Raw genomic sequence first — 21,662 nt, forward strand, 5'->3', positions numbered from 1 at the left:
GATCTCTTTGGTGATATCTAGTATGCCACGGGGGTGGCACCCACATAATAACTCAAAGGGGGAAAACCCAGTTGAGGCCTGAGGTACCTCCCAGAAGGCGAACATAAGGTAAGGTAGTAGGGTGTCCCAATCCTTCCCATCCTGACTTACCACCTTCCTTATCATAGCCTTGAGGGTTTGGCTAAACCTTTCCACCAGCCCATCGGTCTGCGGAGGATAGACTGAAGTCCTCAGGGTATGTATGTGGAGCAGTGTACAGAGGTCCTTCATTAGCTTCAACATAAATGGGGTCTGTTAATATCTCCTCTGGTAGCCCCACTTGGGCAAAGATCCCCACCAGCTCTTTGGCTATCATTTTAGAGGCTGTGTTCCACAGGGGGACAGCTTCTGGGTAGCGAGTAGCATAGTCCAAAACAACAAGTTTGTATTGGTGGCCCCGCGCAGTCTTCTCCAGGGCTCCCACGAGGTCCATGGTTATTCGCTCGACCTCTATGATGGGAAGGGGTACTAAAGGTGCCCTCAAGTGGGAACGGGGATTGCGCAGCTGACACTCTGGGCAGGATGCACAGTACCTCCATACTTCATGTACTCCAGGCCAGAGGAACCGTTGTAGGACCCATGCCAGGGTCTTCTCTACCCGCAAATGCCCCCCAACAAGATGACTATGGGCAAGACTTAATACAGCGTTCTAGTGTTTTTGAGGTACTAGGATCTGCTGTACCTTCTGTCCCTGTACTGCTGCAACCTAATGTGAGGGATCCTTCTTCATTATGAAGTAGGGTCATTGTCCCTGGGTTTTCCCTTCTACGGGAACCCCATCTACTTCTATCACCTCCTTCCTAATGTTGTCGTACCTTGGGTCTTCAGCCTGGTCCCGTCCAAAATTTCCTCTCCGAGGCTAATCTGCCCAAGTTCTAGGGGGCCAGTCTCTGTTGCCTCTACTGGTTAAGAGGCATTAGGGTGGGGGGTCAGATAGAGTGCTTCTCTCTCCTGGGTGGCCTCCTGTTCAGCTGCTCGGATCCGCCTACCTACGAGAGCGACCCTCTGGCTTTGGGCCAGTATTCGGGTTCCCAAGGCCTTAGCTGTCCTCCTTTCCCTTTTCATCTTTCTACCCTGTCTGGGAGTGGAGAACAAATCTGGGGATATTTCAGAGAAGACTGGGGGTTGACAGTCTACTGTGGATGTCTCACTAATTTCAGGGTTCCCTTCTTTCTCCAATCTTCCTACTGGGAGTAAGTCTCCAAACCCTGGGAAGTCCCTTCCTATGAGCACCGGGTATGGGAGTTTAGGGACTACACCTGCTGCTACCTCAGTAGCTTTCCCCTGGATTTCAATTTTTACTGGGATGGTGGGGTAGTAAACTGTCCCATGGATGCATGTTTTCCCCGTACGTTTAGCCCACAGCAGCTGACTACGCTTCATGAGCTTCCCCGAGATAAGCGTGATAGCACTCCCCGAATCAACCAGTGCTATGGTCTCTACCCCATTTAGTTTCACTGGTCCAGTGTACATATGTGGGGTAGTGAGACCTCCCCAACAAGGTGGATTAGGGAGCATTGGTCTGCCCAGTTCCCCAGGTTACACTGCATAGGCTCCTTGGCATTGTAACACTGTGTAACACTAACCTCTTCCCCCGCAGTGCTCCGACTCTTTGTGGCTTCCGGGGGGCCTTCAGCCCCTCTCTTTTTCCACCTGGACTCTCCTGGTGACCCAGTCACCCGAGCCCTAGGGCTTGGCGCTGCTAGTTTAACCCGGGGTACCTCTTCCTTAACTGGTCGGGTCAGCTCCCTTGCTGTCCTTCGCCTCTCTACCAGTGCAACAACTTCATCATAGGTGGAGGGTTCGTTCTGGCTTAGCTATGCACCAAGATCTGGTGGTAGTCCCCTCATGTATCGATCCATGACCAGAACCTCTAGTATGTTCTCCGGACTCCGGGACTCAGTTCGCAACCACTTTCGTGTGAGATGGATGAGGTCATATAATTGGGACCACAGGGTTTTGTTTTCCTGGTGCCTCCACTCATGATATCACTGGGCCCGCACTGCAGTTGTTCCCCAGATCTGGCCAGGATCTCTGCTTTCAGCTGGAGGTAGTCTGCTGCAGCTTCTTAAGGCAAATCATAGTCAGCCTTCTGGGCCTCCCCACACAGGAATGGGGCAAGGATGCCAGACCACCGATCTTGAGGCCAGGCCTCCCATAGGACTGTCCTCTCAAAGGCCAGGAGATATGCCTCTATGTCATCCTCCCCCATCATTTTCTGCAGGCAGTTGCTGGCCCATACGATCCTCGTCCCATCATGGCCATGGTTCATCTCCGTAACAGCCTTCACTTGATTTACCAGTTCCCGCAACATAGTACAGCCTTGAGCAGCCTGGTCCATCAACAGGCGATTGGTCTCCTACTGCAGCCGCACTGTCTCCTGTTGGGCAGCTGCCTGGACATGGGTAGCCTCCTGCTGGGCAACCATGGCTTGTATCAGTGCCCGCATTACATCTTCCATTGTGGTGAAAAAAAATAAACCCGCTCCCCCACCCTCTTTTTTTTCCTTCCCCAAACACCCTCCTTCTTCCGCCAGGCTGTGCACACCAGATCCCACTGCTCACACCACTTGTGACAAAGTTCCTCCTTTGTACTGGTGGGTCCTACGCTTATTGGCGGATTTGCTTGCCTCAGAGATTCACGGCAGCCCTCAGTTTGGCCACTTTCGTGGCTCAATCTGCCTTTCACTCAGTTAGCCTCATTACTGGCCAGCATGGGAAAAAGGAAGAACAATAATCCCCGCTGTCTCTGCTGATTCACCTAGTGGATTGGGGAACAGGCCAGAGACCTTCCCCTCTGGTGGAACCCAGAGTCCAGTTCAACTCCTCCGGTATCAAGTAGGGAGTTGGAGGGATGGGGGAGAAACTCGGGCCCACCCTCTACTCCGGGTTCCAGCTCAGGGCCCTGTGGTTTGCAGCTGTCTACAGTGGCTCCTGTAAAAGCTGCGTGACAGCTACAACTCCCTGGGCTACTTCCCCATGGCCTCCTCCCAACACCTTCTTTATTCTCACCACAGGACCTTCCTCCTGATGTCTGATACTGCTTGTACTTTTCAGTCTTCCAGTAGTATGCCTTCTCACTCTCAGCTTCTTGAGCCTCTTGCTCCCAGCTCCTCACACGCACACCACAAACTGAAGTGAGCTCCTTTTTTAAACCCAGGTGCCCTGGTTAGCCTGCCTGTCTTAATTGATTCTGTCAGCTTCTTGATTGGCTGCAGGTGTTCTAATCAGCCTGTCTGCCTTAATTTTTTCCAGAAAGTTCCTGATTGTTCTGGAACCTTTCCTGTTACCTTACCCAGGGAAAAGGGACCTACTTAGCCTGGGGCTAATATATCTGCCTTCTATTATGCTCCTGTAGCCATCTGGCCTGACCCTGTCACACCATACAGAAGTCTTGTCAACTTTCAAGAATATTTTTCATCCAACCTTTCAACTCTTAGTGTGGTTACTTATAGCTTTACTATGCAACTTTAAAATTATTCTTAAGTCAGAAAATTGACCGGGGTCATCAAGATCTTTCCAAACTCACCCCCATTGAACTGCATGTGACTTCATCTCAAGGTTTAAAACTGTAAGTCTATGAAGTCTTATTTCCAACTATTTGATATCATCTGAGAACACCCTATCAAATCAATCTGCAGCTAATTACTCAGGTAACAAAAAGGTAAAGAATACCATCTCTTTCAGACATTACTTTTTTAGCAGGTGAACTTCAATTCAATTATGAAAAACAGCAGTTTCAATTAATTTTACTGTATTAATTCTTGATTAAATTTCTGTCTAAAATAATATTTGATCAAAGATCTCATCTGATCTTAACCCATTTAGATTCCTGATAGCAGGACAAGATTTTTGTTTTTTTATTTTTGTTTCTTCAGTTCTGTTTGTTCCAAAAATATTGTTCATTTTTACTGGACTCGCATAAACAATGAGGAAACAAATGAGTTATATATATGTATATAACTGAAAAATAATAAGATAAGTAAAACCTTTGAAAGTTGATTAGCATCCAAACAAAAGTTAAAATACATACTGAATTCTTTTAGGAGATTTTATTTATTCAAGTGATTATCATTTGAAAGCAAAGGGTTGGTTACAGGTATTTTCAAAGCTACTTTTAATCTTCTTAAATTCAAGAACAGTACAATTCAATGTGGCACCATGCTTGGAAGTTGTGTGTTCAGTTGACTGTCAAAATCTTCAGGCTCTGAGTTTTGCTTTTCCCCCCTTTCAATTTATAGCAGGAAATGGGTTTTCCTCCAAATCTGCTTTCCTCCACATCTGCTATGCTATTTTTCCCTTTTTTATTAGTCAAGTTTAACTTTTTGGTCAGGTAAAAGTTGTAGATAAATTTAAGTTTTTTTCATAAGTTTCAATAAATTATTCTTTACATTTTCATCTCCTCACCTGAAACATTAAACTTCTTTATACAGATCATTCCCATCAACTAAAAATCATACTAACTTGGAAGGTTTCAAGAAATATTAGTCCCAAAACCACTTCTTGGTAACTACTGAGATTTAAATTACCTGCAACTAATAATCTCTCTTCAAGAGTTCTACCTCATGGCTTGTACGACGAATTCACCAGCATGACATCTAAGTTTTATATCTGTAAATTCATGACATGAACAGCAATTCTTTAAGAAATTGGTACTCGTGCTTATACAAATACACAAAAAAAGGCAAGCAGCACCTATAGTTCCTCCTGCTTGGCTGTTTTATTGCGGTATTAATAGAAAAAAAAAGAAATATTCTAAAAGAAAGGCTACAATACTCTGCTTTCAGCAACTAAAGTATAAGAAAATACTGCCAAACAAATCAAGACAAGCAGTAAGGTTTACAATGTGCTACCTAATATAAAATTAGTTTATTACAGAACCACAACCTTGTATACTAGTTCCATTATTTTCTCTCGTATCTGACATTGCCTATATTAAAAGAAAATTTACTAACAAACATTTCCTAAAAGCTGAAATCATTCAGTACAGCAAAGCATGATTTCTCTGACAAACTGTGTCCCTTCAAATTTTAACATGACTGTATTGTAATCTTTTCAGAAAAGATTACATATGTATGGATAGGTTCCTATTTCATGAGAGAACAATGGGCTTTTTAACAGATCGAATATCACCCAGGCAGCTCCTGACATTATCACCTGTTGGAGTGTGACCAACATGGGGCAGAAAGAGGTTTTATAAAGTGTTGATAACCAAACTATTTTATACCAAAATTTTGTTTAAAAAGTTTATAGTTTGATATGATAATATGGGGAGCTGTTAGGGAAAAATTAATGGACCAATTATGTGCTCAGCAAAATAGTCAAGCACACAGATATTTAGAAATCTGATTACCATTTCATGAATATCAGAGTACACTCACCTGCTAAAGACTCAGCACACCTGCCCACTGTTTTGATTAATAATATTTGATAGACATGCTGGTTTGTTACATGTGTAATCACAGATGTCACTCAACTTAATAAAGTCACCAAAAAGATGTCATGAGCAGTGAAAAGATGCTCACTCCAACATGGTAACATCCTATTCAAGAGAGACCTGAGGATTGTATTATTTACCAATGTTACTCTAAACAAAAGTGCATTGTTGTAACCTTCAAGAAACAAACAAACAATCAAGAGAAGAGAAATGTGCAATGGTTTGGTTTGAGCGCTTCGGGGGGCGGCTGTCTTTTAGCAATTCTACTCCTCTTTCAAGGCTTGACGTATTTGTTGTACAATCTTCAAAGCTACTTCCTAGAATCCTCGGGATTTTCCTCATTTTATTAGGAATGCTACCAGTTTCCCTTCCTTAAATTATATTCTCTCAGGACTGCCTTTAGATTAATTCACACATAGAAAGAATTTGTTTGTGTTGTCCCCTTTCCCAGTTTCTACAGCAGGGATGGGCAAACTTTTTGAGCCGAGGGTGGAGAAATTGTATGCAAGGCCGGGGCAGGGGGTCAGGGTGCGGGAAGGACTGCGGGGTGTGGGAGGGGGTGTGGTGTGCAGGAACAGGCTCAGGGCAAGGGATTGGGGCAGAGGAAGGAGGCAGGGTGTATGAGGGGGCTCAGGGAAGGGGATTGGGGTGCAGCAGGGGTGCGAGGTGCAGGCAGGGGGCTTAGGGCAGGGGTGCAGCAGGGGTGCAAGGTGCAGGCAGGGGGCTTAGGGCAGGGAGTTGGGGAGCAAGGTCAGGACAGGTCTGGGCTCCAGCCTGGCACTGCTTTCCCAAAGCGGCTCCGGGGTGGCAGCGACACACACAGGGGCCAGGGCAGGCTCCCTGCCTGCCTGCCCTGGCCCCATGCCGCACTGCTCTGGGAAGCATCCCTGCGTGGCCCCTAGGGGAAGTGGGGGGCACATGGCTCCACATGCTCCCCTTGCCATGCCTCCAAGTACCTCCCCCGAAGCTCCCACTGGCCACTGTTCCGCGTTCCCAGCCAATGGGAGCTGCAGGGGGCAGTGCCTGGAGGCAAGGGCAAAGCACTGAGCCCTCTGCGCCTGCGCCCTCTCCCTCCCCCTGGGTCCCCGGGACATGGTGCTGGCCGCTTCTGAGAGTGGCACGGGGCCTGTGGCACCATGGGAGGGCAATCCCGCGGGCCGGAGCCAAAGCCCTGATGGTCCAGATCCGGGCTGCAGTTTGCCCATCCCTGTTCCACAGCATAAACAGAAAACTTAAGTAGGATTGGCCATTTCACTCATTTTCCCCAGAATGGAAATACCTTATAATACACAGACTGCTATATCACTACTCTGATATCACATCCGAAGAAGCATTTGAAATAACGCTATTTACAAGCCAAAGAGCACAGCAAGTAGACAAACTTTTTAGCTTCTATTCTGAATGAGGCCAAACCAGCAGCCGTGTCATTTATAACACTTGCATATCTCAAATGGCCTTTGAACATGTAAAATGCTGATGCACCAATTATTAGACCTTATAAAACAAAAAATTGAAATTTATGGTTCATAACGCAAGACTACACAGCAAAGGAATCACTGAAGTAATTCAAACAAACACTGCAGCAGACTTCTAAATAACTTTTCAGATGAGTGTTTGGTTTAATGTCTTCTTGAAACGACGCTACCATAGTTACATCAAGAGATATCCTGGCTCCAGGCTGTAATTTAAAATGTACGTTTTTAATTACACTGTACTTAAAAAAAATTTGAAAAAACACTCTTTTGCCAAACTATCCTCACTTCCGGAGTCTATTCCCACAACAAAATAATGTATTTGTTTAGTAAACCATATAGAGGTGCTGACTGTGCTTCTATGGTCAATGACACTGATTCAATCTCAGACTTTACTTTTTCCACAAAAATCCATATTATGTCATCGCTGCATCTCAATTTTACATGTGAGTTCGAGTTCAACATTAGATTTGCTTTCTTCTATTCCACAATACTTTTGACCTCACTAATGCTAATCCAGCCATGACAGACTTCATATATATAATGACTTTATTGGGAAAGCAATGAGGTGTTAACACACACTAAGTGACAAAAGTGAACTTCTTGTTTTGACAAAAGTCAAAACAGAAGATGCTCCCAATGAAACATTAAAACCATAGTTCCTGGAAGGCCTCATGTCATGCTTGAAATCTGCATGATTACTCTAAGTTTCTCATAGCTCCAAGTGATATCCTAAAGCAGATTTGTTTGTACTGGACTATGCGCCACTGGCGAATACCAAGGTCTACATGAGACACAATAAGCTCAAGACCAACTGAATTTCTTAACTATGAATCAAGTATTACTTTTGCTGTAAAAAGCAAAACCTGCCTCACCTGCATATAGAAGGCCTGGTTCAAAGTCTGTTGTCAACAGTAAGACTCCCAATGAATTAAACAGGCTTTGAATCAGATTGAGAGTTCACAGTAAATTAATAATTTCTTACAACTTTTTCCCCTAAACTATTAAGCTGATAATATGATAAAACAAGAACCATCTGGCATGTGTTAAGGGTGCATAAAATATGATGAAATAACTCAATTTTAAGCCTAAATTCTACAATATAAATATGTACTTAGGAAAAACACTACCATATTTGTACTCACCGCAACTTTACTTCCAACTATCTGCATGCAGTGGTCAGCGAAGAATGGTTATAGTGTGAAAAAAAACAAAAAACATAGCAAAGTTATTAGTAGGTTGTAGCATTTCACAGAAGTAGTCAAATGTTTATTAGTGAATTAAACTCTTTTAATACTTAATTTATCAAAAAGTCTAAGAATTAACACATCATAACTAGCATATTCTCATTCTGTGGTGGAAAAAAATAGTTGAGATGGTTACTCATGTTCAATTACCAATATTTTATATATTTCATTACCAGCTGAAGAGCAGTCTAGTTTGATATCTTCACATCAAGTATTAAAAGATTGAAAAAAGTGTTAAGGCATCAGGCACTAGACATTTTAACAGATGTAGAGAAGAACTACAAAGTGAATACTCCTTTAATAGCATATTAATATACATTTTACCTTTGTACTATAGCAAATGTTTTTTTACCTGAAAGGGGCTTTTACTGTATTTAAGAGGGAACATTTCTTTAATTCAATTTTCATAAGCTCACTAATGTAGCTTCTGGCTGAAAGTCTCATTTTAGTATTTTCATGAAGTCCTCACATCACATTTTTGTTCAAATATTCAGTATGGATGTTTTTCCAAAAGTGACAAAACCACATAATCCAGAATTTGTGTTTTTAGAAGCCATTCTTTTTCATTGTGCCATCACTGCATTTAACAGCAAGCGTGCACCTAGATTAACAGGTAGCTGGATTTGCACATAACACTTAATCCACAGAAAAACCATGTGTATCTGCTTGGTTCATTACCACCAGATGGTTTTGCCTTTAGAATCAACAGACCCCAACTTCTCTCCTCACCTGCTGCAGCATGATAAGCAATCCAACTTCCTGGGAAAGGACCCTTTGTCTATGCCCATTGACTGAGATCCAAGTGGTCAAGGGGTGTATGGTCCAGACACTCCTTACCATTTTGTTCTGCCTCTTATAGGTTACTGAGTTTTGTTGTCTTAGATCTCCCTGAAGTTACCTACACAACTATAGTGTTGAAAGACTACGGACAGACAGCAAATTGAATTAAAATGACAAACTGTTCACTCAACTTCTCTAGATTTAGTCTTATGTAAACTAAGCAAGGTAAAATCTTTTCAGCCTAACCAGGGAGCAACAGTAAATATTTGTAATCTCTTGAATGCAATTACCTCTGACCACTCAAATCTGGCCGTCTTCTCACTGCTGTGCATTGATCCTGGAAATTACAGGCCAGTAAGCCAAACTTCAATACTAGACAGATTGGCTGAAACTACAGTAAAGACCAGAATTATCAGACAAATGTGCACAATTACTCCTGTAGGAATTCTGTGCCACTGCACAACGCAGAACTGATGCAGAAATGAATGTTCTGAGAGCAGAATTTCCTTTCCTCCTGCCCACAGAAACGGGCTACGGAGCTTCTGGCCACCACTAAAGGCCACTGGTCCCAGCAGAGTCCAGCTCACAAACAGAAGATATTGTCCGGGGGGGGGGGGGGGGTCCAGGCACCTGCAATTCCCAGCATGCCCTAAAGGAAGGAGATGGCATGCCGAAAACTCCATACAAGCTCAGGACCCAGCACAAGGCTGTTTCTGTCTCTGGATCCCTGGGCTCTGGGAAGTAGCGGGTATGGGATGGGGGAGGAGGGCACAGCTGTGCTCTGGGGGCAGAGAAACAGGAATTGGGTTGTTGTAGGCGTTTCTTTTACTCTCTACTCCTGGGAGAATTTTTGTGTGCCTGTATTGTTACAGACATAAATGCTGACAGGTATTTGAAATAAATTACCAAAATAAATGAAACTGGCATGATTATTTTGTGTTATTCTGACAAATAAAATAGGCAGAATTTTAAAATATTGCGCAGATTTTTAATTTGGATGCAGAATTCCCTCAGAAGTAACACGATGTGCCAATATTGCTTTTGTGAAAATAAATCATGCCTCACTAATCTATTACAATTCTTTGAAGGTGGTCAAACACCCATGTGAACAAGGGTGATCCAGTGGATAGAATATACTTGGACAAAGCCTTCAAAAAGGTCCATCCCCAAAAGCTCCTCAGCAAAGTCAGCCCTCATGGGACCAGAGCGAAGGTCTTCTCAAGAATCACTAACTGATTACAAGACAGGAAATAAAGAGTATGAATAAATAGTTTTCACAGTGAAGATGTAATAGTAGGAGCCCCTGTCTCTGTACTGTCAACCGGTGCTGTTCAACATGTTCACAAATCATCTGAAAAAGGGGATAAACAATGAGGTGGCAAAGTTCGCAGACAAAACAAAGTTACTCAAGACAGTTAATTCCAAAGCTGACTGTGAAGAGTTACAAAGGTATCTGGCAAAACTGAGTGACTGGGCAACAAAATGAAATTCAATAGTGATAAGGGCAAAGTAATCCACATTTCAAAAATATAATCCTAACCATACATAAAAATGATGGGGTCTAAATATCTGTTATCACTCAAGAAAGATCTTAGAGTCTTTGTGGACAGTTATCTGAAAACATCCGCTCAACATGCAGCAGCAGTCAAAAAAGCTATCCAAATGTTAGAAACCATTAGAAAAGGGATAGAAAATAAGACAGAAAATATCACCATGCTGCTGTATAAATCAATAGTACTTCAAGACCTGGAATACTGAATGCAGTGCTGGTCGGCTCGTCTCAAAAAAGATGAACTGGAATAGGAAAAGGTACAGAGAAAGGCAATAAAAATGATGAGGGATATGGAAGAACTTGGAGGTGAGATTAGAGAAACTGACCATGTTCATCTTAGAAAAGATGACGAAGTGGGGGACCTGACAGAGATCTCTACACATCATAAATGATGTAGAAAAAGTGAATAAAGAAGTGTTATCTACCCCTTCACATAACACAAGAACCAGGGATCACCTAAGCAGTAGATTTAAAAGAAACATATGGAAGTACTTCATAGTAACATAAGAACAGCCATACTGGGTCAGACCAAAGGTTCATCTAGCCCAGTACCCTGTCTCCCGACCGTGGCCAATGCCACCTGCCCCACAAGGAACGAACATCAAGTGATCCATTCCCTGTCACTCATCTCCAGCTTCTGGCAAACAGAGGCTAGGAACACCATCCCTGCCCATCCTGGCTAATAGTCATTGATGTACCTATCCTCCATGAATTTATCTAGTTCTTTTTTGAACCCTGTTATAGTCTTGGACTTCACAACATCCTCTGGCAAAGACTTGCACAGGTTGACAGTGTGTTGCATGAAGAAATAGTTCATTTTCTTTGTTTTAAACCTGCTGCCTATCTTCACACAACATACAGTAAACCTGTGGAACTTGTTGCCAGGGGATGTTGTGAAGGCCAGAAGTATAACTGGGTTCAAAAATAATTAGATACATGTATGGAGGACAGGTCCATAAATAGTGATTAGCCAAGATGGTCAGGGATGCAACCCCATGCTCTCTCAGTGACCCTAAACCTCCAAACGCTAGAAGCTGGGAACTGGACAGATCACTCAGCCATTGCCCTGTTTCTGGTATCAGCCACCGTCTCAAGACCCGATACTGAGCTAGACTGATCATTGGTCTGACCCAGCACAGCCAGTGTTATGTATCTACTAGAAAGACTTTTTCAATTCCCATCCCAGTTTTCTAGGAATGAACGAATGCTATAGGGCAAGATAAGCAGATTTACTCTTTACTTGCCAGGGAAAAAACCCTTAATGATTAATGATAACTTATTAGGGTGTTAGGTCCTTGAAGGGGAGATGAGGCCCAGTCCCATCTGTGATTAATCAGCTGCCTGGCAAAGGGATCAAGGCAATAGCAGAAAGATCACCAAGTCCTCATAAAAGCTAACAAAATAAATCAGCTAAGCTAGACTGCTGCTGCCGGGTGAGGAGAAAGGACCCATATTATACAGCTCAGACAGATGGCCCGCAGAGTGCAATCCTTAAGTGTAAAAGCTACAAAGGACAAAGAAGAAAGAGAGAGAGAGAGAGAGAGAGAGAGAGAGAGAGACTCTCTCTTGTGTTCCAAGAATATGGCCTACAGAGAATAATCCCATAAACAACAGCTAGATCCCTAATCAGGAGGGAAAGGACATCATCAATATGGTGAACTTGTCTTATTTTGCTGAAGTTCTGAAGGAAAAACAGAAGAATCCCACACCTGAAGAGAGTGTTATTTGGTACATGGGGTAGTGAGAAAGCCCAGCAGCTTATACGGCCTCCCAAAAGGCTTAAATGACATAGCTCACATGCCTTTCAGGCAACTTCAGCTAGCTGCAATCAATTTCAGTGAGGCCTCCACTAGAACTCCAAAGCAATGTTTCCCATTTGACATGAGTTATAAATTAAGGACAAATGCCCAAATACTCTGACCTAGCCCTCTAACAGGACCTATTTTCCTAATATGACCTGCCTACATTTCTATTAAAACATCAGAAGATGAAAGTCACTAGGATTTCATCACAGAAATCCACATTAGAGAAAATATCCCTTTCCTGCTCATTGGAACCCTAATTTAGAATTAACAAGTAAAAGTAGAAAAAGATTTACATTTAACTCAAGATTTGCATTTAACATCTAAAAATGGCAAGTGTTAAAATTCCTAGAATATGATACAGACTGTGTAGAAAGTTAGTTTATTGCATTTCCACACTACCACCACCTCACAGACTTTCACGAAAGCAGGCATTAGCTGACTGAGCAAAGACACCATCTTCCTTGTAGTTATACTGAAGCAGAAAAATAGGAGCCATGTGATGCTGGAGCACAAATAGTTTTAAAAAAACAAGTAGTAACTCTTCTCCAACTAAACCTTAGAGTTTCCAAACAAACAACAACAAGTGTAGGAAGTAAGGAAAATAACAGTTAAAAAAGGTGCAGCACATCTTGGAAGAGATTAATTACGTTTAAGAAGCACAACCTTATTTGTATTATTATATGACCTAAGAGCTGCAGCCATAGGCCAGGACCCCATTGTGTTAGGTGCTGTACCAACACAACTTTGAGATACTAAATTCTTATTGGAGAAGGGCCAGAAAAGTTTTAAAAACTCGATCACTTTAGGAATCTTAATGAATAAAGAAATCTGCTTTATGAAACAAGACCATGACCTGGAACTGACCAAAGAAGAAAGGAGATTGCCATCAGTACATTTTGCCTTAGGGGGATTAGATAAGCATTGTGTTGCATAAAGTTCCAAGGAGAAATGAGCATTAAGATGGGACATTGCAAATCACAACTTAATTGCATTTGCCGAGTGTTGACCCAAGAGCACAGCTTGTATGAGTGACCCATTGTCACTGTCATACCAATGAGGAAAGTAGCCATGGCAGAGGAGCAGAGGCATGGCATTGGGTTGTAGCTACGGAACACAAAGTCCCTTAAAAGTCCCTAAGGCACCAAACAAACAGCCTTATTCTGGCCAAGTTACTACATGAGTCAACTAATGAGAAGCAAGTGTAAGACGATGTGCGGTGCTTTGAGTTTTTGGACAGCTCCAGTGACTATCACAGCTCTCAAACTGGGTAATAATACTGACTTGGGTCAATTTTCAGTGCTGCTGTAGGCAGCCCTACGACAAAGGTTGATTTCATTCTGCTGCAAGAAACGGTCACCTGAACCCCAGTTTTATGAATGTTAAGTCCCCTGAAAAATAATTTTGGCCAAAACTATTCTGATTAATTAAGGTCAGAGGCCCATGTGGGCTCTCTAACATGTAGAGTTTGGAAAAGTCCTTAATGAACCTGCAGGTTGTGGGATGTGCAAATAACGAACAAACAGGTAAGTGTAAGGCCGTAATAGCTGCTCACTGGACTTTAACAGAACTCAGTGACAAACTCAACATCTTCAAGTTTAACAGGTAGTCCAATATGTGAGTTAAGTGAGAATCTGAAGCAGACAAACCACAGTAGATTTACCAAAAGTGGATTTGCTTCCATTTTTGAAGTTTAGTCTTCCTCATGGACAGTTTTCTATTGTTCAATACTATGTTCTGCACTTCAAATGAAGAGTCTATTTCTATACCTACTTGTCATCCAGGAGCCAAGCCATGCGATGTGGCATGGGTAGACTGGGGTGAACAGTTTTCCCCAAGTCTTGAATCAATCAGCAAGCCTATTATCAGTGACAGTCAAAGAGGTGGCCAAAGCGACAGATCCAGGAACCGTATCTGCCTCAGGCAGGTTGACACCATCGCATGATGTTGACTTTGCTCTTTTTCATAAGTTTGAGATGCAATGGTGTTGGGGGACAAGCTTCCAGCAGCGTTCTTGGCCATGCAGCAAGGAAACCACTGCCTTGCAAATATGCAGTCAGAACCACCCCCCTGAATTGTAGCTTGCATCACTGCTTGTTGGATGCCAAAAAGGTCTAGCTCTCGGAAGCCCCAAATGAAAAACATTGCCTGTATAATCCGATTCCTCAGCTCCCATTTGTGGGCCTGGCAAAAAAGTCAGTTCAGTGTGTTGGCTAACATATTCTGCAGACCTGATAAGCATGCCTCTGATGGGCGATGCATCCATTCCTAAGTACTAATGCTTTTATTCCCAAGGATAGGATCTTGCTCCTACCTGGTGGCTTACAACAGTGATTCTCAACCAGACATATGTGTACCCTGGGAGTACACCAAGGTCTTCTGGGGGTGCATCAACTTATCTTGATATTGTCTAGTTTTACAACAGGCTACATAACAATCATTAGCAATGTCCGTAGAAACCAAAATTTCATACAGACAGTGACTTGTTTATACTGCTCTATATACTATACATTGAAATCTAAGTACAATATTATATTGCAATCAATTTATTTTACATGGTAAAAATGAGAAAGTAAGCAATTTTTCAACAACAATGTTGAAATACTTTTGTATTTTTATGTCTGATTTTGTAAGCAAGTAGTTTTTAAGTGAGGTGAAACTTGGGGTATGCAAGATTAATCAGACTCCTGAAAGCGATACAATAGTCTGGAAAGGTTGAGAACCACTGGCTTACATAATGCATGGTTATTCTGTTGTCCATCTTGATCCTGAATGTATGATCTTTCATTATGGGTGGAAAGTGGTTGCACACGTACCAAACTGCTCTGAACTCAATGAGACCGATGCAAACGACAGATTTCTGAGGTGCCCATTTGTCCTGTACTGTAAGGTTTTAAAGAGGGGGCACCTCAGCCCACCAGAGAGACATCAGCATACCTCTTTGTCATCGCTCAGTTCTTGTTCCTAAGGAGGGGACACATATGGGTCCTGATGGAGGTTGCTGATATTTGTAGGAGCTCTAGTGCATTTGCCTGCTGGAATCGTCATCCCCATACATACCCCAGGGATTTCAAAAGGGCCACTGAAGTGGGGCCCAAGGGAAGGGGGATGGACTCAAGGGTGGTTGTAGAGGGATTCGCATGTGCTTGGTTCCTGAAGACCCTCTTTCACAGCCAGGAAAAGGGGTCAGAGTGGGCAGGAGGTGGATTCCCTGAAGGGTTCATGTTTAGCTATTCCACCTGGAAGCAGGCAGGGCACACCCTGACTGTTCTGTAGAAGCAATGCACACATTGCTCTATCCAAGGACAAGGGCTAGATATGAACCATGAGAACTTGATTGTTGGGACAGCAACTGTGGGAGGCTCTCTTAGCCTGGGCTCAAGGCCTGAGAACCAGGATTGTAGTAGATAAAGGATGGCAAATAAGTATATTAATCAACGTCATACATTCCTTTGTGTATCTTTTTGCGGTAGCAGTGTGTAATGCTTAGGGGGGAGAAATATAATAAAAGGAGAAGGTGGAAGGCGGGGGGGCAGAACAGCCCATCTCAGCTGACCAGCCTGCTTGCTTGCATAAAGCTGTGTTCTGTCTCATCATTGAACCGCCACAGATCCCTCAATGGATATCTTCAGTTCTAAAGAGGCGTCATCCCTTATATCAAACGAGGATGCTGAACTCATCAATATTGAAGAAGGAGGGGGGGATTTCTTTCTGTACCATCAGCAGGGGAGAATCAGGTTCCTGTGAAACTAGAAGATCCTTCTGTAGCAGCTATCTACATGCTACTGGAGGAGGCACTGGTGAGTCAATTCAGATGGTGCTGTAGCTGGCAGAACTGACTATGGCAAGAGAGCCATCAGAATGTCCCTTGTGCCCTACCAATGGAGCAGGTACCAGAGGAGCTGGGGTCAATACTTACCTTTTTGAGGTGGCTTTGTCTGGCTGGTTCTGAGCCAAGTACCATGGTCAACAAGCCAGAGGAGAGTCTCCTACAACACTCCAGGAGCAGCAACTTAAGCTGGTCCTTCCTCAGTTCGTCGATCTGCTTCTGAATCGGATGCAGATCTTGCACCCTGATCAAATGTCTCCTCTAGACAGTGGAGACAATTAGACTGGCTATCGCTCAGGGGAAGAGACCCTCTGCATGTATGGTAGGATTTAAAAACTTAAGTTTCTGGAATAACAAATTTAAAAATAAAATTCACAAAGCCTCTGACAAAGGGAGAAGCCCTTATCGGGGTGGAAATGGGACAGGGTGCTGAACCACACCTATGAAAGACTGAACAAGGCAGGCCCACAAAACACACAAACAAATTTGTGCAGTAAGTAAATAGTCAGATGTTATAAAACACTAAGGAAACAAGGCAATTAAAGTAACAAGCCTAAGACTGGTAGCACTAACTAATGGACGCCACAAAGCTCAGTGTCATGCCAAAGGCAGTTGAGAAGGAAACAGAGCAGGAACACGCCCTCAAACAGGGCATGAGGGCGTACAGACCATGGAGCAGACAATGTGGACACTGCTCCCAAAGGTCTTCAAGCACAGGTGTACCTCCTCCCCACAAAGTGGTGAACCCACAGGGACAATTATGTGACCAAAAAAAAAAAAAAAATCAAATTAGCTCATAATTAAAATGTTTAAATGCTATGTCTTTTGATATTGTGATATCCCGGGGGGGGGGGGGGAGGAGTCTTGTACTCTTCAGGTTTTTAAATTTGTTTTGTATCTTAAGTAGTCTGTGGAAATATTATCTGACATAACAGGGTAGGAAAAACTTTCTGGCAAAAAACAAAATCATATAGTTCAGCTATTAATGGATGGATCCCAAGAGTAATAAGGACAATCTAAAGGAGTACAGACAAAACTAAGAAACCTATACAGCTAAAACAATAAAATAGTTAAGGCCATTTATGTTTTTGATTAATATACTTTTTAAACTAAGCTGCTAGACTTTGGCAGAAAAAAAAAAAAAAACCAACCACCAACAACCTGGAACAGCCCTACTACAACCATGCAAAAGACTTTACCGCTAATATGCTTTTTACTTCCAGAAAGGAGCTGCCAGCTTAAGTGTACAGACTACTTGGTGCAGACCATGTACCATGTGAACCTCAATTGTGTGATATGAACACACGAAATTGGTGGTCACATGGATCTGCCTGACCTTTGCTGCCAAATTCTTCTAACAGTCACCCATCAACTTGGACTTGCAGAAGGCTGGCCACTTGGCAAATCATCTGCAAACTCACAGTAAATCAGCCCAGGTGCCCTTCGTCTCCTACAAAGTACTTTTGCAACAAAGAGAAGAAGCCACTCAAGGCACTGAAACTGTAACTTATTCATGGGAATGTCCAGAAAGAGATAATATCCACAGAAGCAGTCAACTACGTGGGAAGGAAGCACATCCAGCGGAGGACGATGACCATCAAGCAAAAAAAGCAGACTGATGAAAATAGTACTTAAGAATAAAATGACATTGCATTTGAGTCAACTGTTTAATTTTTTTTCCTTTTAATCAACTGCTGTAGTTGCCACAGAAAGATTATCAAACACAGATGCAATTATCAAACATAGATGAATCTTAAGGACACTTAATAGGTGGGTCAAGTCATTAAAATCATTAACTCCTAAGTTTAGTTATTTTACCTACATAAATCTTTCATTAGATTTAAGACAAAAGAAAAGTTAGGACCATGAGAATAATAATGTTACTGAGAAAAAAGTTACGAACATACATCTACACTTCTGGTTTACTTATAAATTCAAGCTTTAGAATTCAATTGACATGCACCTAAATTACCTATTTTAAAGTCTACATTTGAGCTGGAGTACAATATTTTAAAAGGAAAACATTGTAGACATCGATGAAACATCCAAACGGAAGGCTGAACAACGTTTTAAAATGAAGATTTCTCTGAAGGTTGTTTTGGAAAAAAACAAAAACTATACTTAGTATTGTATTTAAAATCAACACCCAAGTTTATCCTACACTTCTCCACAATGTATTACATATTGTGATAAGGTTAAAGTTTCCTAAAATGCAAACAAAACCTGTTAGGCATGCAACCTTAGCCATGCTTTATTATAAAATTCCTAAATTATATCTTAACATCTTTAGGGGAAAAGCCACTTTCAGAAAATATTTTTGAAAAGAGTATTGCTTTAAATATTCCCAGTAGACACTTTTTCCATTCCTTCTGCAACAAGGAAGTTTTAGTAACATGTAATTGGTTTTCTTCTTGCTTGGACTGATCCTACATTTGATTTTTTTATCATCATCAAATGAAGAAAAAGAAGCTTTAAAGCACCCTAATCAAAAATACCTCAATAAACCCAAAGCTAGTTCACACAAAAATATTACCAAATCATTTTCATAACAGTGAAATGTTATTACAGCTGGTGTACTCGATGATTGTGGTATGTTTAGAAACATGTAATGCTTTACACTCTGGATTTTTCATTCTCTGAAGGACAAGCTTTAAGCTTTCATACCTATTGGTTTAATAAAGATAAGACAGATGCGACTTTCTTTCAATATCTCTATTTACACATTACACCAATCAACTCCCCTCATTCAGTGAAAAAGGATAATCATGTAACTTCTTCCAAAAATTAATTCAGTTATACGGAGTTCTAGTGTTGCGAAGAAATTTGAAGTCAAAACTTCATACAGTAACAGTGTACTGATGAAAATCTGTTAAAAAACTCAGAAGCTCAAGTCACTTACCTCACTTTCAGTTCTATGCTTATCATTAGCAAGAGAAACGATCTTATTTTGCAGTTCATTTTAAAAATAAAAACCCATGATTATCCATGTATAGTATCTGTATTTTGCACTCAGACAGTTGCATAAAATTACTAAAATTTCTGCCTTTAGGTATTACACTGAATATAAAGCTTGTATTTCCCAAAGCATCTTCCTACAAACAACAATGCAAAAATGGGGGGGAAAAAGTCCCAATTTCCAAGTAAAACTCTATGCATCACCCAATTCTATTGAAAATGATGCTAATGGCAAATTTCACTTATCACTTGAAACATATTTCTGCTCTTGGATACCAAAAGCTAAATTTTAAAAAATGCTGTTACTCTGCTCTGGCAGTGCTGCAATGCGTTGTTTAACATTCAGAAAACAGCTTGCTTAAAGTACAATATACAGCAAATACAAGAGGAATACAGGGCAAAACACATTAGTAATTTACAGTGGAATTACTACAGATGTCCAAGAATAGGTTACCATCTTTCACTGCAATCAACCTTAACTGAACATTAGCCAACTGGAGATGGATAAACCTGTGGCCATTTTACCTGAAAAAAAATCTCCCCCTCTAGGAACTTCCATAGAATCATAGAATATTAGGGTTGGAAGGGACCTCAGGAGGTCATTTAGTCCAACCCCCTGCTCAAAAGCAGGACTAATCCCCAATTAAATCATCCCAGCCAGGACTTTGTCAAGCCTGACCTTAAAAACTTCTAAGGAAGGAGATTCTACCACCTCCCTAGGTAACGCATTCCAGTGTTTCACCACCCTCCTAGTGAAAAAGTGTTTCCTAATATCCAACCTAAACCTCCCCCACTGCAACTTGAGACCATTAATCCTTGTCCTGTCATCTTCTACCACTGAGAGTAGTCTAGAACCATCCTCTTTGGAACCCGCTTTCAGGTAGTTGAAAGCAGCTATCAAATCCCCCCTCATTCTTCTCTTCTGCAGACTAAACAATCCCAGGTCCCTCGACCTCTCCTCATAAGTCATGTGTTCCAGACCCCTAATCATTTTTGTTGCCCTTCGCTGGACTCTCTCCAATTTATCCACATCCTTCTTGTAGTGTGGGGCCCAAAACTGACCACAGTACTCCAGATGAGGCCTCACCAATGTCGAATAAAGGGGGCGATCACGTCCCTCGATCTGCTCGCTATGCCCCTACTTATACAGCCCAAAATGCCATACGCCTTCTTGGCAACAAGGGCACACTGCTGACTCATATCCAGCTTCTCGTCCACTGTCACCCCTAGGTCCTTTTCCGCAGAACTGCTGCCTAGCCATTCGGTCCCCAGTCTGTAGCTGTGCATTGGGTTCTTCCGTCCTAAGTGCAGGACCCTGCACTTATCCTTATTGAACCTCATCAGATTTCTTTTGGCCCAATCCTCCAATTTGTCTAGGTCCCTCTGTATCCTATCCCTCCCCTCCAGCGTATCTACCACTCCTCCCAGTTTAGTATCATCCGCAAATTTGCTGAATGTGCAATCCACACCATCCTCCAGATCATTTATGAAGATATTGAACAAAACCAGCCCCAGGACCGACCCCTGGGGCACTCCACTTGACACCGGCTGCCAACTAGACATGGAGCCATTGATCACTACCCGTTGAGCCCGACAATCGAACCAACTTTCTGCCCACCTTATAGTGCATTCATCCAGCCCATACTTCTTTAACTTGCTGACAAGAATACTGTGGGAGACAGTGTCGAAAGCTTTGCTAAAGTCAAGAAACAATACATCCACTGCTTTCCCTTCATCCACAGAACCAGTAATCTCATCATAGAAGGCGATTAGTCAGGCATGACCTTCCCTTGGTGAATCCATGCTGACTGTTCCTGATCACTTTCCTCTCATGTAAGTGCTTCAGGATTGATTCTTTGAGGACCTGCTCCATGATTTTTCCAGGGACTGAGGTGAGGCTGACTGGCCTGTAGTTCCCGGGATCCTCCTCCTTCCCTTTTTTAAAGATTGGCACTACATTAGCCTTTTTCCAGTCATCTGGGACTTCCCCCGTTCGCCACGAGTTTTCAAAGATAATGGCCAATGGCTCTGCAATCACAGCCGCCAATTCCTTTAGCACTCTCGGATGCAACTCGTCCGGCCCCATGGACTTGTGCACGTCCAGCTTTTCTAAAAAGTCCCTAACCACCTCTTTCTCTACAGAGGGCTGGCCATCTATTCCCCATGTTGTGATGCCCAGCGCAGCTGTCTGGGACCTGACCTTATTAGTGAAGACAGAGGCAAAAAAAGCATTGAGTACATTAGCTTTTTCCACATCCTCTGTCACTAGGTTGCCTCCCTCATTCAGTAAGGGGCCCACACTTTCCTTGGCTTTCTTCTTGTTGCCAACATACCTGAAGAAACCCTTCTTGTTACTCTTGACATCTCTCGCTAGCTGCAGCTCCAGGTTCTATTTGGCCCTCCTGATTTCATTTCTACATGCCCGAGCAATATTTTTATATTCTTCCCTGATCATATGTCCAACCTTTCACTTCTTGTAAGCTTCTTTTTTATGTTTAAGATCTGCAAGGATTTCACCGTTAAGCCAAGCTGGTCGCCTGCCATATTTAC

The 21,662-nt window shown here is 42.5% G+C and overlaps 1 protein-coding gene across 8 annotated transcripts in view; it reads right to left on the bottom strand.

The window, feature by feature from the left end:
* Nucleotides 1–21,662, bottom strand: part of DIAPH2 (diaphanous related formin 2) — an 807,504-nt gene that overhangs the window by 738,255 nt on the left and 47,587 nt on the right. For 7 of the 8 annotated variants that reach the window (XR_012160923.2, XM_073360856.2, XM_073360853.1 and 4 more), the window contains one exon: nt 8,093–8,113. The exons of the other annotated variant lie outside the window; for it this stretch is intronic. Coding sequence is in view for 6 of the 7 variants with exons in the window: in XM_073360856.2 (XP_073216957.1) it covers nt 8,093–8,113 (21 nt within the window). In the remaining variant the exon portion in view is untranslated. The remainder of the gene's footprint in view (nt 1–8,092; nt 8,114–21,662) is intronic. 8 annotated transcript variants of the gene reach the window in all.

This window comes from Lepidochelys kempii, chromosome 9 (assembly GCF_965140285.1).
Source record: "Lepidochelys kempii isolate rLepKem1 chromosome 9, rLepKem1.hap1, whole genome shotgun sequence".
NCBI lineage: Eukaryota > Metazoa > Chordata > Testudines > Cheloniidae > Lepidochelys > Lepidochelys kempii.